General features: G+C 35.8%; 3 protein-coding genes, 1 long non-coding RNA gene and 1 pseudogene across 10 annotated transcripts; 2 read left to right on the top strand and 3 right to left on the bottom strand.

The window, feature by feature from the left end:
- Positions 1-92: 92 nt before the first annotated feature.
- On the bottom strand, positions 93-8,079 carry Argl (Argininosuccinate lyase). 4 transcript variants are annotated; one of them, XM_064437056.1, is made up of 9 exons: positions 7,412-7,700; positions 7,033-7,230; positions 6,423-6,647; positions 6,205-6,305; positions 5,859-6,052; positions 5,104-5,447; positions 4,835-5,022; positions 4,019-4,168; positions 93-200 (listed from the first exon to the last, which is right to left on the bottom strand). In XM_064437056.1, the coding sequence occupies exons 1-8, from the start codon at positions 7,436-7,438 to the stop codon at positions 4,024-4,026; spliced, it is 1,422 nt and encodes a 473-aa protein (XP_064293126.1). In that variant the 5' UTR covers positions 7,439-7,700; the 3' UTR covers positions 93-200; positions 4,019-4,023. The 4 variants fall into 4 exon arrangements, with proteins under 4 accessions (XP_064293126.1, XP_053625372.1, XP_053625373.1 ...); XM_053769397.1 differs by lacking the exons at positions 93-200; positions 7,412-7,700 and adding an exon at positions 7,975-8,079 and having other exon boundaries at positions 3,035-4,168; XM_053769398.1 differs by lacking the exons at positions 93-200; positions 7,412-7,700 and adding an exon at positions 7,975-8,077 and having other exon boundaries at positions 3,035-4,168; positions 7,033-7,196.
- A 2,022-nt stretch (positions 8,080-10,101) lies between these two features.
- LOC128683970 (uncharacterized) lies at positions 10,102-11,339 on the top strand (annotated as a pseudogene).
- Positions 11,340-13,932: 2,593 nt separating this feature from the next.
- Positions 13,933-15,687, bottom strand: LOC128683569 (uncharacterized). The gene is made up of 2 exons (XR_008406304.1): positions 14,346-15,687; positions 13,933-14,241 (listed from the first exon to the last, which is right to left on the bottom strand). It is a non-coding gene; the product is annotated as an uncharacterized LOC128683569 (long non-coding RNA).
- Positions 15,688-15,856: 169 nt separating this feature from the next.
- LOC128683974 (uncharacterized protein) lies at positions 15,857-18,062 on the top strand. 3 transcript variants are annotated; one of them, XM_053770110.1, is made up of 4 exons: positions 15,857-16,408; positions 16,947-17,093; positions 17,440-17,545; positions 17,843-18,062. In XM_053770110.1, exons 1-4 carry the CDS (start codon positions 16,082-16,084, stop codon positions 18,004-18,006), a joined length of 744 nt encoding a protein of 247 aa, XP_053626085.1. In that variant the 5' UTR covers positions 15,857-16,081; the 3' UTR covers positions 18,007-18,062. The 3 variants fall into 3 exon arrangements, with proteins under 3 accessions (XP_053626085.1, XP_053626083.1, XP_053626082.1); XM_053770108.1 differs by having other exon boundaries at positions 15,858-16,594; positions 17,440-17,574; XM_053770107.1 differs by having other exon boundaries at positions 15,859-16,594.
- LOC128683973 (probable serine hydrolase) lies at positions 17,114-24,590 on the bottom strand. Of its 2 annotated transcripts, XM_053770105.2 has the most exons (5): positions 24,052-24,414; positions 21,452-23,818; positions 21,164-21,307; positions 19,640-19,850; positions 17,114-19,289 (listed from the first exon to the last, which is right to left on the bottom strand). In XM_053770105.2, exons 3-5 carry the CDS (start codon positions 21,278-21,280, stop codon positions 18,601-18,603), a joined length of 1,017 nt encoding a protein of 338 aa, XP_053626080.1. In that variant the 5' UTR covers positions 21,281-21,307; positions 21,452-23,818; positions 24,052-24,414; the 3' UTR covers positions 17,114-18,600. The 2 variants fall into 2 exon arrangements, with proteins under 2 accessions (XP_053626080.1, XP_053626081.1); XM_053770106.2 differs by lacking the exon at positions 21,452-23,818 and having other exon boundaries at positions 24,052-24,590.
- Positions 24,591-24,933: the final 343 nt, after the last annotated feature.

Below are 24,933 nucleotides of genomic sequence, written 5' to 3'. Positions count from 1 at the left end.
TAAATAGCTTTTTCAGATTACATATATTAACGTCCTGCATCGTTCATTCCTTTGGGCAATGCTAACAGGGAGTTTATAAGATCAGCGTTACGCTTCCATGTTCTGTATTTAGTGTCTACCATTTCATTTGTTTCAATCACCATTTGAGCAGCAATTTCGCCCTTGTATGCATCGATTAGGGAATGGATGTGCTGTATGTACTGGAAAATAAAGAAAATACAATTTAAACGTTAACTGGAAATAAGAAATTATACACCGACAAAATAAAGTCAACATACACCTTATATTGAGGCCCGAGACGGAGTCGAGGTCGGCAATAAAGATAGAATATAATTTTTTCCGATCCTCCTAACACAGGACGAGGAAGGCCTAGGAAGAGATGGATGGATTGTGTCAGGGAGGATATGTGGTTACTGGGGGTGGATCCAAATATGGCAAAAGATAGAGAATTGTGGAGGGAACAGACATTTTGCGCCGACCCCAGATGATGGGACAAGGTAAGGCAAATAAATAATTATTTTTTCCGATAACGTATCGTATAAATCTCATTTACGCATTTGAAAGTGATATTTGTAAATTGTACTGTTGTGTGTTCGAAGGCAGTACTTGTTGCCTGTATGTCCGATATTGGTGGCTTACAGAGATTGGTTTTATTTATCAATAGATTTTTAGCCTGTACTATTATTCCCACTGTTGATGAAACTTGTCTAAATCGTCTAAACCTTCGCGGTCTACTTCGACGACTGCGCCCTTCGGCAACCTAAGTTGATATATAATGTTTATATATTTTCCTTTTTTCTAAATGAAAAGTAAACTGCTGTGGTTGAAAGGCATTCAATTGATCATGAATCCCATCCAGTCAGGGCGACTAAATACCTCTTGTGGGAATTAATTCCTTTTAAAACCTTGGTTGACAATCTACTAATTTCGTATATGTCCTACTATTAGCTACTGTTTATGAAACAAAATCTTATTCCACGTTTATTAAATAAGACATGCCTATGCTAAAATGCGATTCTATACTTGGTTCGTAGAAATATCGGGTGTTACATAAGTGAGCACAAGAGACCATTTGTAAATTTTAATTACGGCTCTTGATAATTTAAAATTAAAAAAAGCCCTATCGCTCTAGATAGTTTCTACAAAGTCTAGGACACTCGTAAACGAGTGAGCACACATTTAACTATTTATTTTTATTCTCGGTTTTACGAATTGTATGATTGGTTTTACAAATATTTTCAGACCTTTACTAATAACCTTTAATACATAACCAAATAAAGTTGTTAAATGTCACTTCAACCTACTTACATACTAATTTTTCATAAATGCTTTTTGACTCCCAAGTCCACGACGTTACAATATATTACTGTTATAGTGCTGTCATACAAGCTCCTAATATATTTTTTGTCATTAGAAAACAGTTGAATTGACTTGTTTGAAAGTAAGAGCCAAATAGCAAACCAATTAGAAAAGTTGAATCATTACGTGGAAGATAATATATTAAATTCTGAATTATATGTAATTCACCTACTAAGAAATCACTTAAAATTATGCTGGAAAACATACCTCTTTGTCAGGAATGTATTGCATATTAGGGTAATTTTTGTTCCATGTCCGGCCGTTATTATAAAGTGTGGGATACTCGAGGGAGGAAACCTCGAAGAACAGCATCAGTGCCACGAAGACTATCGCGGTGCACCTCGCCATCTTACTGGAACAGTGATCACTGACAGACTACCTCAATACAGCAACTACACATTTGTATTACCTACATTTCTGCCCACGTTTCTGGTATACAAACCTTCACTAAACTAATTTATACAGATAAATTGAAATTATCGATCTGCTTGATTTTAATCTCTAACATCAAAAGATGCCGTAGAATCGAGGATTTGCTTATCACGAGTGCCACTCGTTCCGTGCTACTATGAGGATATTATTTTCTGATCAGTGCATGGGTTGTATACCATTTTATGCATAATCTGTCACTTTGCGTGGGAGTTATTTTAGTTATTGTACTAGATGTATTCAGCGGTTTCAGTCGCTACAGTAAAATTTTAACGTTGTCGGTTGAGTTGCGATTGGTACTGGTGGGTAAAAGGGATTGTCAACACTAACTCACTTTTCACAACCTGAAAAATATTAAGTAGTACTACATTTAGGTATAGTACTTTGTTTTATGTAACTGCAACAAGTATTTTTCCAAAATAAATGGCAGTTCCAGATATTTGGACACAGGGTGTTTAGACACTTTATTTATACACACAGTTCCCGAGATGTAAAAATAAAAATATACAATAACTCTTCGTTATTCGGTAACTTCATCACGACGGTTTTTAAAAAATGTGTCAATAAACAAAGTCTAGACTTTTACCGGTATCAACTTCAGAAATAAGTACTGCTCGTTTCGATGTCAATAAAGTATTAAGTATTGGATATGGGAAGTGTGTTTGTTGACTAAGGGAAAATAGGGTGGCCGGGGTGGAGCCCTGACGGCCGCGGCGGCACTCGCGCGGAAAACGTGCGGCCCACGGAGAAATGCACGAGACAGCTGGCGACCCCCACCGCATCTGACAACTTGAACTTACGTCATATTTTTATTTTGAAATGTGCGTTTATTTATAGGACAGACTTCTACATTTATTCGTGTACGTACTATACAATCATCATCATCATCAATACATATAAAATTGAAGAAAAGCCAAATTAGTACATTGGATATTTTTTTTCAATTCTTCATGGAATATACTTAGTTACTGATATAGATGACGAAAATATAGTTGGGAATTTTTGTCTGTCTGAACGCGCATCACTCGCAATCTACTAGACCGATTTGCTTGAAATTTGGTATGTACGACGACGGCGGCTCGCGCTGTAACCCAGAGCGCGGTCATAGCCCGCAACGAAATCATAAGATTTTTACTTGATACTTATGTGCACAAGGTAATTTTATTTATTTTCGTTGTATTCATACAAAAATTGTTATCAGTTGTTAGAACGACTTTCTCTGTCTACTTTCTTTATTAAAACTAAATTTACAATACAAAATATATTTATTGCAATATCCCATAAAACAATATTAGTACAAAATAATACAATTGTTCATACATATAGACCAATGGTGGGCCTATTGCTAAGCAGTCTCTTCCACCCAGGCTTAGGGAAGTGAGAGAGGATAACAGAAGAGGGTGGGCGCAGTATGTATCAATATATCAGTATAAAACTCTTCCGTTACTGAGTGACTGACTGACAGACAACGTACACCCGAAACTGCTGGGCGGGAACCTGAACATTGGCATATAGGTGAGCACTTAGAAAGGATTTTTGGAAATTCAACTCCGAAGGGGGTGCAAGGGGTGAAAAATTGTAAATATGAAAGTTCTACACCGTTGAAATGAAAATTTGACTTGAACAAAATAGTTGACTTGAAAATTTGGATTTTGGTTGTTTACAACAAAGCAATGAATACGTATTTCAGATTTTTCTGAAAATTAACCCTCAACCCCTTCAAAAGGGGGGGTGAAAGATTGTATGAGACTTAATACAATTTTCAAGATAAAAGGCTGAAAATTGGCACACTTACTTTATGTAATAAATAACAGTAATAGTAAATACAAAAAATGTTTAAGTTTGTGGTTAATACAAAACCGGGACGTAAAACGTCATAGAAAATAGGGAAATGGGAAGGAGGTACGTAGTGGGAATCGAACGAAATATTTTCTTTACATTACATACATAGCAGGAAGCAGGATTGGACAAGTTTGCGAGACGAGACACGCAGCGGGAAACTGGAATTTGAACTAAAGATGAGAAAAAATGCGAATTTGAATCATATATGTTTACCAGTCTTATAGGTGCGCGATAAAAAACATACTGAGATTTTGCTATGAAATTTACGCGGGCGAAGCCGCGGGCAAAAGCTAGTAATATAATACAGTTACTATAATTGCCTTTTGTAGGGTAGTTACAATGACATAATTTGATTTGTCATAGATTTTATTAATATATAAATCGTTACACAAGTCACGGTTGTTGAAGCCACCTCCGCAGCAGCGATATTTGATGCTCGACAGCTGACTTCGCCGTGCCCCCTAAACTTGTGTACTGCTCTACACTCGCCTCCCAAGAAAATATTGATTGAACGTCTGTTTCTTTCCCAAACTCGGGGCTGGAAAATAAATACCTATAGATGAAGCCATACAGATCAATAAATATATACACATATAATAAAACAGTAAACAAAAGTTGTCTGTACAGCATACTAATATTATAAATGCGAAATTTTTTGATGATGTAAGTATGTGTGTTTGTTACTCTTTCACGCAAAATCTACTCGACGAATTGTTATGAAATTTTGTACACGGATAGAATATAACCTGGAATAACATATATACATATTCTTTTCCCGAAATTCCCATGGGAGCGAATCCCCGGACCGCACCTAATAGTATATAGAATGACATCTTAGCAAAAGTTGTTGTCTAATGAGCATTTACTGTTGAGATATAAAATTCGAATATCTTTTCATTATTTGTTGTGAAATTTACTGGAGTCAGAGTCCAAACGACTGAAGTCGCGGGCTAGTATTAGATAACTAACGTTTTTAGTCTTATTAACATGTGCAACAAACTTACTATGGAACTATTACTTTTCTTCTTTTTCGACTTACCTTTTGTCACAGCGTATTGTATTACCTTAGCTTCCAGGAGAAGAAGTGGTATGGAAATGTGTTTGGCAATAACTTTAGGTAAAAAATAGAAGATAGCAGGTGCCTGCAGTTGATGGAAGCGTTACCTAGCTGAACATCGTAGTCTGGGGCCAGAAGCCTACTTACCAAATAGAAGTGTATTCATGATGAGGGAGGTTCAGTAAATCCGTTCCTAATTCAGCAGCCCGGCGCAAGAGGGCTCCGACATGATGGTGAGCGCGCCGGAACGGCACTCCGCGCCGGACCAGGAGGTGGGCAAGATCTGTTGCTAACATCGTCGGCTCCAAGGTACCTAAGGCCTTCTCAGCATTTACCTAGCACGAAAATACATTAATTTTATTGTTTAGAATGTAGATCGAAAACATTATATCATCACACAATACTACGTTACTTACTTCTAATGTGGCAATAGTTCCGTTTATAACTTTGAGACAGTCGGCAAGTTTATCGTAAGATCTGAAAAGTATTTCTTTATCTGATTGAAGGTCTTTATTGTATGTGCTCGGTAGACCCTTCAAAGTAGAAATAACTGCAACAGAGTCTGCTAACAGGAGTGCTGCCGCTCCGCGAACTAATTCCAAGCCATCGGGATTGCGTTTCTGGGGCATCAAGCTGGAGCCAGTTGAGAACTGATCCGAGAGACGTACTGTACCAAACTCTTGTGAGCTGTATATGATCAAATCCTCGGACATTCTGCTAAGATGGACTCCACATAGCGCCGACCAATTCAAAAATTCCACTGTAACAAAAGCGATCTTACACTGTTTGTTACGATTATATATTTAATTCATTTATGAAGAAAATAAGATTCTACCTAGGAATGGAGAAAACTGTTCACTCGTTGTATAACCGAACATTGCTACATTACTCCTACAAGCTGTGTAAGTATCTACTTCCCGATGTAGGTACCTTTGCATCTTGGCATGCAGTAGGTAAGCTAGCCAAGCTTACCTACTGCATGCCAAGATGCCAAGGCATGTTTGTTAGGGCAGTGAGTAACTAGAAAGAAAGAACTTTATTTATATTATAGGTACTTTATTTATTGCTATCAAATAAGTTCGACAACTTGCTATAGCTACTCGTATATTGTCCATTCTAACTTAATATTAAACGCGTCGATTAGATTTTCATAATTACCTATAGTACCTACCTATATGATCCCTGGATGAAACTGCAAACATTGAGTTAGGCGTTACGCCTTGGAAGCCCAAGCTATGGGCTAGTCTAGTCCTGTCGATAGGTAGCGCACAACCAGCAAGGGCACCACTGCCCAGGGGGCATATAGATAAGCGCTTGTTTTGTTCCTCCAGTCTGGTGACATCGCCGTGAAAAGCCCAGGCATGACTGCAGAAGAAAATTTCACACAATTCGCTAGTAACATTTCATACTTATTGTAAGTGAACTGGACAATTCGTAGGTATAGGGTACAGTATTCTTTCCTATAATGACATTCCTAGTCTATTACTGAATTAATTCTTACGAAATTTTATACCTACCTTAAAAGAAATTGACTCCATCTTATTGGCTGTGCGCGTTGAAGATGAGTGTAACCTGGAGTGATTATATTTATTTCTTTCTCCGCTCGATTTGCCAAAATCTAAAAAGAATCAGAAAAAGTTAAATTCGAAGAAAGTTTTTTTATGGATATACAATTTAGGTATTTACTACGGTATTTAGGCAAATACTGCCTAAAATATTTGATTTACGTACTTACCGCGATAAGATCTTTTAGTGCGTCCGATAGTTTTTGAAAGGAAGCTAACATCCACAGCCGCGTGTCAGTGGCTGATTGGTCGTTGCGGCTTCTGGCAGTGTGCAGCTTGAGTGCCGCGTCCCCCGCGTGTTTGTGAAGCCTCCGCTCCACCACTGAGTGTATGTCTTCTTCAATATCGCTCAACTTTCCGTATTTGCAGAGTTCATCTTCTATTTCTTGTGCTACCTAAGACGCAAGTTAAAAGAAAACTAAAACTTTGTTTGAAATTTACTAACGAGTAATAACATTTTAATTATAATTTATTGCCTATCATCAAATTTGAGAAATTTACTGTGTATGGTAGCTACATGTGATACTAACCCTACTAACACCTACTTATTATATTATAAATGCAAAAGTTTGTGAGGATGTATGTATGTATATTTCTTACTCTTTCACGCAAAACCTACTGGACCTTTTATTATGAAATTTGGTACACAGGTACCAAATAGGTATAACCAGGAATAACACAAAGGGTATGTTTTATCCCGAAATTCCCATGGGAGCAAAGCCCCGTGTCGCAGCTAGTAAACAATATAAATGTAGCCTATAGATACGGCTACCGGCTTACCTTTTGTAATCCCTGTTTAATGGCCAGGTAGTCGTCGTCGTTCAAGTGCCCACTGCGATGAAGTTCAAGCGCCCAGCCCTGGCTGCCACTGATATCTTCACGGAACATCCGGCAGTCCACCGCTAGAGAGTCGTTGAGTCGCCGTAGTGCATCGGACGGCTCTTCTGCGAAGCATCCACCCCATAACTGATATCTGTCCTGTCAACGCAGTAAATAAAAATTGGATATAAATTATTATTATACTAGCTGCTGTGTACTAGTGCGTAGCTACGCCACCGGTTGCCTATATTTTACCGGGTCATTAAATAAAACGTGACAGAAAGACTTTTACGTTTATGATACTTATTAGTATGCACAAGGATGTCAGTGTCTTACTTACATTACTGACATTGGCCACACTGGCCATTAACACGAGCTCTATATGTTATTGGTGGCTAATAAACAACTATAGCTATTGGATGCAATAATAAATTCATTCTCCAAAGGGTAGTTCGCAGAGCGTTTCGACTGCTGCGGTCGCGCTGTCATAACAATCCGTCAATTTTCTTGAGGAAAGAATTATTTCCAAAATCAATCATTCATAAAATTGATACAGAGTAATTAATGTACAGTCTTATAGTAAAACTCATTCTTGTATCTGTTAAAATTTGAAAAATTGTAATGATAGCGCGACCGCAACGGTCGAAACGCTCTGCGAACCACCCAAAAGGAGACGGATACCTACGGATATGATCATAATGTACATATTACCGGCCCGTCCCGGCTTCGCTCGGGTAAAACCATAATAAATTATTATATACCTAAACCTTCCTCATGAATCACACAACCTATTTAAATCTTATAAAATGATGGTGAAAATCTTACAAAAACTCATCCGATAGTTTTTAAGTTTATGGCGACGATCTACAAATATTGCTAGTTTAATAGAATAGCATTACTCACAGTCGTCATTTCACTATGTAGGTGTTTAACCACAGAAGTCAATCGAGTTAAAGTTTTGTGGCGTTAACTACTTATTCAGTACTTAAATACATGAGAAATGTTTTTAATAATGTGGCGATAGTTTATCAATATAAAGGTTATCAATAGAAATAAGTTCAATCAGACAGACATTTTATCGCCATGGACCTGTCTGTGCCTTGGACACAGAATTAGGTTGATGATAATGCATACCAGTTCTTAAAAACGTTTGCAAAGTAGCTTACAAATGTGAAATGCATAGCCAAAATTGTGGAAGTTTAAATTTATTTATTTTATAATTCCCTACCGACCTAACTAAAAAAATTAAACTTCACGCATTGTCCGTCTGTCAAGGCCCTTTTTCCTCGATGGTCGATGGTCCTCTAAAGCTGTGAAAAATCAAACTTAGAAGTCAACATTTGTCAAAAAAGTAATTACAGGAAGTCTTAAAACTTACAGGGTACTTCCCTTTGACATACAATCATGAAATTCCTTACAAAATCCATACTAATTCCATACGTATTAATAGTATAAATATATGTAAGTAGTATGTCTGTCTTTTCTGTTTTCACGGTTAAACCGCTTTACCTATTTTGATGAAATTTGGTATCTTTCATTTAAACATAAGCTACTTTTTTTCTCAAAAATAAACTATCAAAAGATTGTAATGAGAGTGGAGGTGAAAGTTTGTGTGAAAATGTTGTTGAAAAGACGACTATACAAAAATATTGGTCATAGAAATTAATAATCTGGGATGGGTAGACACAAATAACCGACCAAATGCGAATCAGACTGCAGCGGCAAGAGAAATACCTAATCTGTGAAAATTTATTATTTATGATACCTAGTTATCACGTGATACCTAGGTATCACGGTCCGTTTGTAATTGCGTATAGGACTAATCATCTTACCAAATTTCACCTGATTCTGTCCAGTATATTTAGAGCAAATTGGCTGTGATAAACGGACGGACAGATAGACGCACGAGTGATCGTATAAGAGTTCCGTATTTTAGCGAATCAGACTGCAGCGGCAAGAGAAATACCTAATCTGTGAAAATTTATTATTTATGATACCTAGTTATCACGTGATACCTAGGTATCACGGTCCGTTTGTAATTGCGTATAGGACTAATCATCTTACCAAATTTCACCTGATTCTGTCCAGTATATTTAGAGCAAATTGGCTGTGATAAACGGACGGACAGATAGACGCACGAGTGATCGTATAAGAGTTCCGTATTTTATTTTTTGTACGGAACCCTAAAAATATAATTATGCTGTCAGAAGTAACTATTCTACGCGAACCTCGAAGTCCAACCAAAATGGCGACCGTCAGCGCAGGTTTAATTGGATTTTTCATGATTACCCGCGAAATTCAAAATAGTGGTTTATTTTTCATAAATAGTAATCACTAAAAATCCTTTCTAATAGGTACTTTCATCTTTAATTAAACCTGCGCTGACGGCCGCCATTTTGGTTCAACTTATGCCGAGTATTGTTTGTATCAGTTACCTAACTTTTTAAAATAGGGAGTAGGGAGTATTACTGCCTACTGCGCATTTATCCCGACAGAGTGCAGCACTGTATATGTTAGGTACACAAAAGCTTTGCCGTCTTTTGCTATGTCGATTAAAACGTTTATTTTAGAGTACTTTATTAAACCTTTCATTATGTACGCAATCGTTTGTGAAAATATACAATAATGTAGCATATTCGAGTGCCGAAATATTGGTAAAAATCATTTTCCATAAGATACTTCGAAAACTATGAGATATGCCTCACCTAAAATTTTCGAGCCAGTAAACGAAAAAAAGCTCGGAACACTTCACACGTGAAGATAAAAAATCTTCAGTGAAAATCAAGTTTATATCAATTTATGACCACAGTTGACCAAATGGTGTTTCACAGATTCATTCTTGCGATTTATGGTTTACATAACGTATAGTGGCATTGCTATGCACATACCTTCACGCACATTTGTATCAAGATTTAAAAAATATATATATATAAAATCGTTGTTAACCCCCACTTTCTACCTTCACCTACGGTGAGCCGCGCCCGCTCTTGGCTCATTGTGCATTTTCATGTGCTAGCCTTCGCACGTCTTTTCACGACGTATATTGTAGTGTATTAGTAGTGATCTTTAAACATGTGGAAAAGGAAATCAACGGAACATGAGGAGGAAATTCGTAGGAAAATAAGAAGACTTCAAGGAAAGTTAAGAAGAAGCATGTAATCGAATCATCTGATACAGAGGGTAAGTGTCTGTTTATAGATATATTATTTGATTACTTGAAGAATAATAATAAGGTACAGCGAAAATCTGCAGTATTCACTTGGCCCCTTAAGGGGGTATCAGCCTTGCTGTACAGCGGTGAATATGCAGTATTTACTTGGCCCCTTAAGGGGGTATCGGCCGCGCTGTACAGCAAAAGATATGCAGTATTTACTTGGCCCCCCTTAAGGGGCCGCGCTATAGAGTCAAACATTTTCATCATTCACTTGGCCTGCCTTATAGCAAAAAACCGGCTGTAACCAAGGGCTCCTTAACAGAACACCAGCCGCATTGTATGACAAGTTCTATAGTTGTCATTTAAATCCATACAGATTCGATACGATCAGAGGGGTCATTCATCTGGCTCGTAAACACCACCGCGGCCTCCCTACTCGCCCCTAACAGCGGCATCAGTGTCGTCACCAGAGCTGGAGCGACGAAGTTCCAGAGGGCCCGATGGAGTCGATACTGTGCAGGAACCTACGCCGTCGACTTCAAAGGATAACCAGGAAAGTACAAATGCTGATATTGCATTACAGGACGATATTTTGTCATTGTCACTGTTATGGTGATGCCCCAAAAGCAGAGGTTTCCTTTGGGAAGCCGCTTCATAAAGATGTCGCGAATAGATGGCAAGAAATTCTTGCCAAAGGTTTATCCACCGAGGCAAAGGCCAAATTGATGGAGGAGTACTATATCCCAAGTAATTGTGATCTTTTAACAGCACCGCTGCTTAATCCAGAGGCAAAGGCAGCCTTGACAACTGCCATTACTAAACGCGATTCTTCAATTAGAGAAAAACAAAAACAATTAGGTATCGCCATATCTGCTCTGGGACAGGCCGTAGAAGATGTAATTTCTAATGAATCTACTAAAAAGATCAACCAATTAGTGACGCATGTCGCCTCTTATGCGACATTCACTTCGCCGAAACAAAAACTCGCCGTAATTTAATTAGTTATTGTACAAATACGAAACTGAGAGGAACTGTTTTAGAATCTACTAGAGACAAATTTCTTTTCGGAGAGAACCTGGCCGAAGAACTGAAATTCGCAAAGTCTATCCCATAATAAGGAGAACTAAGAAACAACTAGGTTACTTAAACAAAAACTCATCTAATCTGAGAACAAATGACAATCATTTAATCTCCAAGAATTACAAGGTTCAAACAAACAGGCCAGGGTCGAGCTCCTCCGGAGAGGGTCACCAGCCAGCGTCGAACGAGAGGCCATCAGTCGCCTCGTCGAGAGGTGGATGTGGAGAGACAGAGACACAGTGCGTATCGCACTGGTCACAAGTAACTGACGACCTACTTATATTGGAGTGGGTTCAAGGTTACAAGATCCCATTTATTAAATTACCTAGTCGCAGTAATAATCCGAATATTCAGGCTAGATCAGCGATACAAAAACTATTAGATATCAACGCAATTTCTAAATGTAACCGCGAGGACGGAGAATTCTTGTCGAGCATATTTTTAGTAACTAAACCTAACGGAGACAAAAGATTTATATTAAATCTTAAATGCTTAAACAAATTTGTAAAAACCTCTCATTTTATAATGGAGGACTATCGTACCGTTGTTAAACTTATAACCCCTAATTGTTTTATGGCGTCAATAGACCTAAAAGATGCTTATTTTCTTATTCCAGTACACAAATCACATAGAAAGCATCTTAGATTTCAATATTGCGGAGATCTGTACGAATTCAAATGATTACCATTCGGATTATGTAACGTACCTTATGTTTTTACTAAAATGTTAAAACCTGTCGTACAATACTTAAGATCTCGCAATATAACGTCCATTATTTATTTGGATGATTTATTATTGTTAGAATTTTCTTACACTGACTGTTACAGAAATTTGAATTGTACACTTAATTTTTTACAAAATCTGGGATTTATAGTTAACTTTGAAAAAAGTTGTTTAAGACCTTTAAATCAATGTAAATTTTTAGGTTTCATTTTCGATTCCAGTAACATGACTATTAGTCTTCCAATTCAGAAAAGATCTAGAATAAAAGAAATGTTAGTCAGCCTATCAAAATCTCATAAACTAAATTTACGAGAATTCGCGAAAATATTAGGTCTTTTGACTTCATCATGTCCCGCTATAGAATACGGTTGCCTATACACAACAACTTTCGACCGTTTTAAATATAAAAAGCTCCTTAATAACCCTTCATACAATCAATATGTAAAAATTACAGATCTGTTGAACAGTGATTAAACACATCGATAATGGAATAAAAAAAATAACGAATACCGTCTAGAAATCTTCTCAGATGCCTCAACATCCGGTTGGGGGGCATATTGTAAAGATAATAAAATATTTGGTTATTGGAAAGATGAAGAAAAATCTTTACACATTAATGAATTAGAGCTTAAAGCTGCTTTGTTTGCCCTTAAAGTTTTTGCTAAAGATGAATATAATTGTGAGATCTTAATGCGTATTGATAACATCACTGCTATATCTTGTATAAACAAAATGGGTAGTGTCCAGTTTATTCATCTCGATAAATATCGATCGAGAGACATTTGGAGTTGGTGCGAAAACGGTGGAATATATTAACACAAAAGAGAACGTGGAAGCCGATGCTATGTCACGAAAAAAGTTTCAAGATACATAATGGGAATTAGCGAATTATGCCTTTAATGAAACCATTGAATAATTGGGTTCTCCGGTTATAGATTTGTTTGCCAGTAGATATAATGCAAAATGTAAAATATATATTTCTTGGAAACAGGATCCACAAGCTTGGACTGTGGATGCTTTCACATTAGACTGGAAAAAATTGGGCTATTTTTACGCTTTTCCACCATTTTCTCTTGTGCTAAAAACCCTACAAAAAATTACTAGAGAAAAAGCAGAGGGTATTGTCATAGTACCGTTTTGGCCAACTCAGCCCTGGTTTCCATTATTTCAAAGACTATTAACCTGCAAGCCCATTTATTTTCAACTAAATGTAAATCTACTTAAATCTCCTTTCAGAACATCACACAATGTTCACAGAAGCCTCAGACTAGTTGCCGCGAGAATATCAGGGAAACTCTTCTGAAAAGATTCTTATCACCTCGTTCCATAGACATCATGTTAGCTTCGCCATCAGACAGTACTTATAAACAATATGATTACTGTATAAGAAACTGGCTTCAATACTGTACTAAAAACAAGTATGATTTTACTACAGTTTCTGTACCGATTGTTATTCATTTTCTAACAGAATTTTTTGGTTCTGATTCTGGTGCAAGTTACGGCACTATTAATTGTCACAAATCGGAATTATCCTTATTATTGGGAAGTAATTTAATGAATGGTAATAGAATTAAGCGATTCATGAAAGGAGTTTTTAGATTAAGACCTACTAGAGCAAAATATAACTGGACTTGGACCCTAGTATAGTTCTAAACTATTTAGCCCAAAAATGGCCAAATGAGTCACTTGACCTAAAAACCCTTTTTGCAAAGACTTTGACCTTATTAGCATTCCTTAATAAAATTATCCAACATTCAGTAGAAATAGTAATTACTATTCCTGAAATTATATAAACATCTAAACCAAATTCATACCAATATGTCTTAAAACTACCATATTTCCAAGAAAAGCCGGAAATATGCCCGGCAAGTTGTTTACAAACCTACATAAATAAAACATTAACATTACGTCACGTAGGCAATCAATTTTTATTTATTAGTTATAAGAAACCATTTTCAAAATTGTCTACACAAAGATTAAGCCACTGGATAAAAAATACACTGAAAGATAATGGTATAAACACGTCAATTTTCACAGGACACGGTACTCGCCATGCTACATCTACTCCTAATAGGTATGGAGTCAGTATTGATGTTATTCGTAAAACTGCTGGCTGGACTGATTCATCTAAAGTATTTGCGAGGTTTTATAATAAAGAAATTATAGATATTGATTTTGCCAGGTCTATCCTTAATACTTCATTAAGAGATAATCTGTAAAATGAAATTAAAAAATTGGTAATTTAAAACTTGTTTAGCATAAGTAAGCTATATTTATGAATAATGCTATGCTATGCTAATAATAGCTGTGAATTTACCTGATTGTTAATATTTAAACTTATCCCATACTCTCCAATTTATTTAACAAAATCTCTGAACATCTATACGTTATATAAACCATAAATCGCGAGAATGAATCTGTGAAACACAATTACAAATCAAACGAACTTACCAAGTGAAGTTCGATGATAATTGTGTGAACAGATTCATTCGAAGCGATTTATGGTCAGTCACCCTCCCATGCTTTAAAACTCATGATTTTCATTCATTTTACTGCTACAATTTCCCGACCCTGAAGTGTGAAATAAATCTGAAAGTTGCCACATGTTAAACTCAATGAGCCAAGAACGGGCGCGGCACACGGTAGGTGAGGGTAGAAAGTGGGGGTAAACAACGATTTTATATATATTTTTTTAAAAATCTTGATACAAATGTGCGTGAAGGTATGTGCATGGCAATGCCACTATACGTTATGTAAACCATAAATCGAAAAAAGATTTTTCTTTTAATTTATTTTTTAATTTTTAGTTATCGCTGGCTAGGTTTCTGAGTCTGTTCATATCACTCAACGCATCATTGTTGCAAGGTCGTTTGCCGGTTAATTTCGAACAGTCTACTAGCTCTTCTATACTACAGTCTACTAGACCTTCTAATGATTTTACCATACTTAAGGCCACGTATGCTTGACCAGCGGCAAAGAGCATCTTTTTTTTACCTTTTTATTCTCAGCCCTTTCATTTGATACCCATATTGTAGAAATGCATTATAAATAACTATTCCACAACTTGTATGGTCCGCCATATTAGATTTAGAATGAAGTCACACAGCTTATCGTGTATTGTCATCCAAACTAAACGCGTATACAAAATTTCAGTACAATCGGTTGAAGTTATCTGCTTCAAAATTGAGTAAGTAGCAAGATTCCACCCGAACAAACATACATGTATACATAAATGCATTGCAAGTTAAATAAAAGCTTTTCATTAAAATAGTGTTATTATTTTCAGGACCAGTTAACCGTCCTTCATTTTTCCCATGGTCTAAAACTGAAGTCTTAAAAGTGTACTCAAAGGCACAGGGCTGCTAAACGTGAAGCTAAAAATCAAATATTTGTCGTCGTCGTCGTATATTTGATTTGAATATTTTTTGGTGGAAGTGGTTCTTTGATTATGTTGAAGAAGTGGTGGTCGAAAATAATATACATATTTGGGATATGTATACCACAAATAGTGCAATGTGATATCAATAGTGTTTAATAATTATAATAAAGGTATTGTGTTTTACAATGGACTTGAATCATTTAGCAAATTCGTCTTGTTTTAGCACTTTGTGTTCTGAAAGCCCATTCAATAATCCACTAAATCCTTCCCTTTTGCCATCACTCGCACTAAGATTACGTAGAAAGTATTTTTGGTCGTAAATCTGCAACAATATTGAAAATTGGCGCTTTTTGCCTCCATTTGCAATGTTTTTGTACCTTAGTTGTACCAGTAGCGCCATCTACGCTGAGCTTTGCATAATATGCCCTATTCCAAGACATGTGGACGTAAGCATGACATGACCAATGGATGTCATGTCATACGGAAATTACGTGAAAATAACCCTAGTGATTTGAATTGAAATGGTTTTTGTCATCGAGGTAGTGTACCTTATTTATTTCGATAGTTTAGTGAAGGAAGTGATATTTTTATAGCAAACACGTTATAGTATTTACACGGATAAAGTTAGCGCTTCAGTACCTACCTAATAGTCTGACTAGGTCCCTATTTCAGTCATGACAGAAAAAGATGATACGAAACAGAGTAACTCTGAGGATATAGAAAGTAATAATTTTCATCAGTACACTCTTTTCGATGTTACAATAGATCCCGGCTTGAAGGATGATGTAGGTAATGAGTTACCAAGGCCTTACACTAAAAACCAAATGCGGAAATGGCTGAAGAAGGTTAAATGGGAGAATCGGAAAGTAGAAAAACGATCAAGAGAGAAAGCCCGTGAAAAGGAAAGAAGAAAACAAGCTCGCGAAGCCAATATAGACTGCGGTCCGAGCAGGAAGGCTTTGAAGAAAATGAAATTGGAGAGAGCCAAACTAAACATAGGGGTAATTGTAGACCTAAGTTTCGATGACTTGATGATTGAAAAGGATCGATATAAAGTAATTAAACAAATATTGAGATGCTATTCTTTAAACAGAAGATCGAGCACTCCTCTTCAATTCTATATTACTAGTTTTTGTGGTAAATCCAAAAATGATATTTCAAGGCACAATGGATATGAAAATTGGGATGTAAGGCTCTTTTTCTTTTTAAAATATTCTTGAGTGTAAACATTTAGCAAGGATTTACTATTTATATTTGTACTAGTAATTAGTAAAACATGTAGGAGCAAATTACTCCTGACAGTAGGTAATAGAATTATCTGAATATAAGTACTCATCAGTGAACATATAGAGAACTGTATGAACCTATGCATGATGTCAATAGCAGCAAATTTGTTGTGATAGGTTGATAAGCTGCTCACTACTAATACTACATAGCAATCCCAGAATGTAATCATGGGCATGCTAAACTTTAAATAGCAGGTTTGTCAGGAGCTCCAATGCAGACATAAAGTACTGTAATTATAGCTTTATTTTCCAGGTGGAATTTTATGAAAAGTCATACCTTGACATATTTTCAAAAGAAAAAATAGTGTACTTATCGAGTGAATCAGAAAATATTATAGAACATTTTGATGAAGATACATATTATGTTATTGGAGGTTTGGTAGACCATAATAAACATAAGGTATGAAATAAAAAAATATATACAATGTGTATATTTTTATTTTTTGACAAGCACACAACATAGGTTACTTATACTTTTCTTTACAAGTTTATAATAAATAAAAATATGTACTAGTATAAAAGAAAAGAAATTTTAAAAAGCTAGTTACTACTTTAATTTGATTTCTACATTGCCCAGTTGAAGGTGGAAGGCTGTATATAATACCTTTATTGCCAACTTAATTAACTTAATAGTTACAGTTTTATTTAACTACAATTTTGTAAGATTTGTCAAAAATTGTTTCAATGAGGTAACATCTGAAAATTTTATTATTATTATTATTAAGTGAAAATAATTTTCGTTACAGGGTCTTTGCCATAAAATAGCTGTTGAACAAGGTATCCGACATGGTCAGCTCCCATTGGATAAATATGTCAACATGAAAACTAGAAAAGTTTTAACAATTGATCATGGTAAGTATTGCTTGAACACATAGTCAATGGTAAGTATTGCTTGAACACATAGTGAATATCTAATATAATTTGTTTGTTGTTTTGTTGTTGCATGATTTACTAATTAATGGTAAGTCTGTGGTGTTCATAATACTACATACTTAGTTTATATTGATGTTGTTTCTTTTGATATAATTTTCTTTTTAATTGTTAAGCACACAGCATACTCAATATTCAGACCGAGTATATACTTGTATGTATACATTTTTTTTTTATTAGTAAGCATTATTAACATAAATTATCTTTGTTTATTTTCAGTTTTCGAGATAGTCCTTCGAGTCTGTGAAGGAATGTCCTGGCAAGAAACACTCATTCAAGTTTTGCCAGAAAGGAAAGGTGTCCATGTTTGTGATAATGTTAGTACTTCTAGTTCAGAAATATCAGAAAATGGTAAATTAGAACATCACACAGGAATAAAATAGTTTGTGTATGTTAAATTATTACTAATTTAAAAATAAAAGACACTATGTGAGACTTTTATATGTATTAATTTATTAGAATATATAGATTGATATATGTAACGGAAGCAGGTTATAAACCTGATTGCTATTGTTATAAAAAAAATGAAATAAATAGTCGCAAATAAAATAATTATTTCCTTAAAATAATGAAATATAATAATGAATATATTAACGAAACACTTCATTTATTTCTCTTTTACTTAGGTAATTATGATATATTTTTTAACTAAAACTAAATTAAAATTAAAGTTTTATTTTTATAATCACATTAAGAATCTATGTAGTTAAGCAATTGCTTGGTTGTAGTCATAATAATGATGAATTTTATCTAGAGGGAGAATAGTTTCCTGTTTGTTTTTGTGTATAGGTTGTACACACAAAAAGTGAAAATATCATCTAGTTTATACGAACGTGTAGATAATATGGTAATTACATATAGAGCTGAAAATATCTATTCCCTTCTGTTCAACTTCCGTGATTTATTACGATTGCAACTTAAATTGATTTTAAAAAAACGTAACGATTAATATGTTAATGTTTGTTATTTTATTTTAGTTAACTTGGTAAAAAATTGTGCTTTTTAAGAAACTGAGATATATGGGGCATAATTAACTCCGGATTATTCAAATGAACATGATGTGTACCTGGAACGAAGTGACATTCGAAATTTTCGTTGTTACGCTCAATGACTTCTCGCATTTCTACAGAAAATTCATCAGACGCGTACGGAGAGTCCACAGCTTTGAAATATAACGTCGGGCACTTTAGCTTCTTTATCAATGTTTCCACAAACGGTTTACTTTCCGGGGTAAATAAAATGTATTTCAGCCTGGCGTCACGTGAAACAAAGAACTTGTTAGGGTATTTTTTGGAAGGCTTTGATCCTCTCTTCATCAAAATTTTGGCGCTATCTATGGATACAGACTTTCTTGTTCCCATATGCCATACCTTGGCTAACTCGTCATAGGTGTACAAAGGTGGTTCCTGGTCTAGTCGAGTCTGTGCTAGGTTAACATTAAGCATATTTTTGGGATAGGTTCTAGCAACTAAGTCTAAATCGTAATCGTCAGCTATCAAACTATCGACGGCAATGTAAAAGTCTATTTCTTCAGGGTATGAACTTGCGAACCGTAGTCCAGCGATTGAGCCCATTGAATGACACAAAAGAGATACTTTGTCCCATTTGAAGTACTCTTTTAGTAACAGGATGAGTCGAGGAAGTTCCCACGAATAATAGTGCATACCTACAACAAATAAAATAATTATATGACTTTTTAGATAAGTTGTTTTTTGTTTCTTAAGATTTAAAATGGCTGAGAATTTACAAATAATTTTTGTGTACTTACTTTTTTAATTTGGAATTCCGTGGACTTTTAGTTCTTTAAATCAATCAATTACCATAAATATTATCGTTGAGGGCAAATATGGGGTAAGTAATTACATGTATGTATATTGTATAGAGTAGTAGTATAGTACCTACCGCTGTGCTCGTGTAGAAATTTGGATTTCATTGTTTATTTTAGAAACGTTGCTCTGGTATGTTTGACTTGAGATAAATGTTACTAGTACTTATATACATTTCAGTACAGCATACCTGGTGGGAACCATGATGAGAGCCCATGGCCAGGAAAGTCTATGGCCAGTATTGACTTGTGCTTGCTCAGAAGCGGCGCTAGGGGGTCCCACGTGCCGGCGTTGTCCTGCCACCCGTGGAGGGCCAATATGGGTCGCTCGTTCTCATCTCCCCACAGTTTTGCAGAGATATGACCCCATTGAACTGGGATTTTAATTTCTTTACACGGTACCTTTCAATTGGAAGTAAAGTATGTATTAGTGACACAGTCGAGGAGTGGACAGTTAGGCGGTAGTTAGCATGGCATAGAATTTGTAAACTAGTAGGTGTAAAAAAAGTAAAAATAATAAAATGTAACAAAAAATAAGTTTTATTATTTTTACTATCTGAACTGAAGTCCGCGACTTCTTTTGCGTGGACTCTATGACTGCGTAGTACTATAAAACGAACCACTTCCATATAATGTTATAATGCAGCTGGTCTATTAGAGTCCCCATGTTGCATAACTTCAATTTTTGTACGTGGACAGAAGATACGCACGTGGCTAAACCACTTGCTAAGGCGTTATTTTCGTTTGACTTTATAGTTTGACGTTATTATGATACTACAACTAAAGACAATCATAAGCCTGAGCCTATATGTTATCAATTGTTAAACTATATCGATCGATATAGTTTAACAATCGATAGTTGCAATGGTAAAAGATCATACTATCGAAAGGCCTATTGATAGCTATTTTGGAGCAATGCTATCAATAAATAACAATAAGTAGGTACTATTATTATTGTAATGATTTGGAATAGATGATTTTAGGTCAGCGAGAAGAACCATGTAAATTTGCAATTTTTGTGAAATTGCAAAATTTTCAACATAGGTACCTATATTATTAGGTAAATAGGTATTTTCAACATATGGTCATTTATTTTGATCGCATTGACTTGTTTCATTTTATCAAGGGACCATTAACCTGGATATATCATGTTAATTTCAACTTGATATGTGGGTGCATTCCTGAGAAAAAGGGGAGAGACGAAAATTTACCATTCCTGACTACCTGCTTGAAGATTACTGGAAAGCTTAGATTGTATGGAATCCTCTTCACGCGAGTTCAATTCGTATTTGACCGGTTTTTATTTTAAAAATTCTTAATCTTGTTCTATTACTTATACCATTTCTACATGGCTCTAAATGATTTTTATAGAAATTACTGTTTTACTGTATTACGAGTATGTACCTATGATTGTTACTCTTTACGCGAAATCTACTGGATGGATTGTTATGAAATTTGGTAGGTATATCACGAAATTACCACGGGAGCGAAGCTAGCTAATTATAAATAGAGTAGACGTAACTACATATTAAAACAATTTCTACAAAATTGGTTTATCGATTTGAAAGTTTCACGTGGTTTCACTACAACTGTTAACATTTACAGATTATGTAGTTGTAGGTGTATTAGTAATACCTACTCATACACGCAGTGATCATAATACGAGTAGGTATAAGTTGTAACACTTGTTTTTTCTGTTTTAATCATTAACTTACCTCAGGTTTAATGGTATCGCAATGAATATGCTTCACAATTTGTGTCTTCACTGGATTTGTAAATCCATTAAAAAATAGTAAACTTGTACTACTTCGCGAAAATAGTCGCTTTGCCATATTTTTGGAGATTCAATACTGGTTAACCTAAAAATAATACAAATAAATTATAATGTGACTGTCAAAATTGTGTAAATTTAGTAATTATTAGGCAAATACATGGTTTTGCGATAAGAATAGTCAGGTGCACTTGTTGGACACGGTACTCCAGTAGATAAAATTAACACTTACGATAAATTGGCTGTTGTATTGATCGCACAATCCTCATTGGTTTTTACAAGTTGTTTCCAGTGAATAAATCTTTGATAGAACTTTATTCATTTCTTAGTAAATAAAAACTAGAGTTTGAATATTGTTTCTGTGTTGACAAATTGACGTTCTGTCTATGAATAGCGTGCGAAGTCAAGGGCGTTCGCATAATATAACTGGTGTGTGGAGTTACGCATAGTTACGTCATTTACGTTAACTCCGATGGCACGCTGTACTTCGTACCCTGGTATCGAGTTTATTGTATTACTGTATTAGAATGCAAATCAAACATCATTTTCCAGTCAACGATAAGAGTTTTCGTTTATCAATAGATTACATTATCTGTGGACTTCCGTATTCATATAAAAATCACCAGGGATATTTTAATAATTTACATTTTTATTAGGTCCTTACATATGAAATTGGCGTTTGGTATAGGAGCAGCAAAAAGTCGAATATTTTTTAATATAATATATTTATTTAATCAAAGAATTCTTACTTTCCCATTATTATCTCTGCACTTTTGCCATCTCATAGGTAGTTCATTGATCCCTTTACTAAAAAAACCATTCGGACGAGAATCAATAAAATCTTTGAAGGCGGTTTGGACTGCCCTTGACTTGGATGAAGTTATCCAAATTTGGAAAAAAATGGTAATCTATTGGAACAAGGTCCGGGGAGTACGGTGGATGTCTTAGATATTCAAATTGAAGCTCCTCTAATTTGGTAGCCGTCTGTTGTGTAGTGTGTGGTCTAGCGTTGTCGTGAAGCAGCAAGGGCGTGGAGCGATTGACTAGCCTCGGTTGTTTAGCAGCTAGCTTTTCCATCATAGTTTGCAATTGCTGACAATAGACGTCTGCCGTAATCGTCTGGCCAGATTTGAGAAAACTGTAATGAACGACACCGACACTAGTCCACAAAACGCTTACAAGTAACTTTTTTGGGTAAATTTTCGCTTGGGGCACGATTTGGATGGCTGGCCAGGGTCCAGCCATTGCGATGAGCTTTTCCGATTATCATAGAGAATCCACTTTTCATAACAGGTAATGATTTGATTTAAAAACCCTTCATTATTGTGCCGGTTAAGTAGGGGAGATGTAACCAGACCACCTAAGCGAGAATCGAAAAAAAAAGCAAATCTAATATCAACTATTAATTATTCTGTTCTTATTATACACTTCACTTTCTTATCTATCAAATGAGATCAACTTTTATTACTTTGGTGCATTAATTTTAGTACAATAACAAATTACAAAAAAATAAGTTCGATCACCATTGTCAGCATCGGTTGGCAGTGATGATCACCATGTGGGCAATGGTGATCAACACATATTGCAAACAAAATTGTGCACAGACTCCCATCCAGTACAGTCGGTATGAGCCCAGAGCCCACAAGAAGTGCACTGGTACCATGTTTCATTGTCTCTTTTGAATTCACCACATACAAGACACAAGTTATATTTACATCTTCAGCATGGTCATTATCGTCATCTTAGCATAACTCGTCTGTTTTCACGTCTGACTCCGAAGTATCATTTGATTCTTGTAGAATTTTCTTAACCTTCTCACGACTGACCTTCTGTGGCATCCTCTTCTTTCCTATTCCTTTTCCTTTGTTTTTCTCAGATTTTTGCCTTCCTTTTATTCTCTTTTTCAGCTAGATCATCTTTGATTGGAGTAAATGTTAAAATCGCTGCATGATGTTTCTTCCTTGTCTTATCTTGACAACAGTTGCTTTCTTAGGCATCTGAATGAAATTTTAAATGCTTGGGAGATTCTTAGATTTTGATGGAACATCAAATTGAGACGACGATGCAGTCGATGGAGTAGTAGTGGGACAGAATGGGGATGTACTTGGAATAGGAAAACATTGTTCTGACTCAGCAGAAATCAATTCTAAAATAGAGTCCGTAGAATCCTGAACAACGATTGGCTCTAATAATTAAAGGACTTCTGCTGCCATAAAATCTTCATCAGTAAAAACATTGGGGTTTATAGGAAATATGCCCGTTGCTTTGAATCCTGCTTCGGCCTTGCTCATGGAGGCTAAACGAGACAATGCTTTTTTGACCAACGTAGCAGCATCAGGGTTAGTGGTAGGGTTATTCTTTGTAATAATAGGCTCTAGGCTTTTGAAGAGTCGAGGTCATCTTCTTTCGGGGGTAGATAAACATTGGCAGGACATATCCACCTGCAGCATCATGGCGCAGAGCAGAGTGATATAGACCCTACTCTCTACAGCCTTTTCCAAGTGGTCTTTAGTCTGTTCATTAATGAGCTTTACAGCCTTTTCCAGGTAGTCTTTAGTGAATTAGCTTTATTGGTCTGTCTAAGACGAATTTTCGGCATCTATAAACACACAAAGTAAGGTAATGTGGGCAATGGGGATCACTATCCTAAGTAATTGGGATCACCCGACTCCGATTACCCACATAGACAAAGAGACGGGAAAAAAAAATCTGACGAAAAATTTCAAGTAATAATAACCATATAACAATATGGCTATTTAATTGCAATCTAAAATGCTACGATTATTACATATTACAAGTACAGAAATAAATATTTGTTATTTAATGATTTACCTTCAAATTTATCAACTCGAAAATCTAGATGAAAATGGCGCGAAACCTTCATACACCTGTTACTCTCAAGCGCGTCGTGCGAACTGAATCAGTCGCTGGTGTCGCATGGGAATGACGTAATACTAGCGTATAGGTATATTGGCATCGCTTGATCGCGTTCAGTTTTTGTTATTTTGTGGTGATCACCTTTGCCAACTGACTCCCATTGCCTACATCTCCATGTAACGCAGCAGTCGACATGCGTTTGGCGGTTTGCTTCCCTCAATTCGTGATGTACCCACCTTTCAAGTTTCTAATCTTCTCAGTTTGCTTCAAGTGGATTAAAATGGTTTTATCACTAACACCGAAGCATGAAGCTAACTCGGACGTGGTTTGCGATCCGCTTCCACAATAGCCTTCAATTCTTCATTATCAACTAGGGTCTCCGGCCGTCCATAGGGCTTGTTCTGCAGGTCGAAATTGCCAGAACGAAAACGTTGGAACCAAAAACGCACTATGTTTTCTTTTCGACGCGACCACCATACACATCATTAACCCTTCGAGCCGTTCCCGCAGCACTGGTGTCACGGTGGAACTCGTACTCGTAAATAACGCGATATTTCAAATTTCCATTCTGTAAACTGAGTGACGCAAACAGAAAAATCAGAAGAAAAAAAACAAATGCATGACGGTTAACGAAACACAAATACATGTGTAAATAATAGCTGTATACATTTGAATTTGGAATTCCTAACGAGGAGAAATTTGTGATTAAAGTGTCCAGTACAACAACACGCCAATTTCATATGTAAGGACCTAATATAAACATCTAGTAACACACAAAAATTCGATAATAGGTACTGATAGTCAATTTCTTTCCAATCGAACTATTAGATTACAGGA

Source organism: Plodia interpunctella, chromosome 3, assembly GCF_027563975.2.
Source record: "Plodia interpunctella isolate USDA-ARS_2022_Savannah chromosome 3, ilPloInte3.2, whole genome shotgun sequence".
In the NCBI taxonomy this organism is placed as follows: Eukaryota; Metazoa; Arthropoda; class Insecta; order Lepidoptera; family Pyralidae; genus Plodia; species Plodia interpunctella.
Note: the sequence above shows the minus strand (reverse complement) of the source record. Positions and strands in the feature narration are given on the sequence as shown.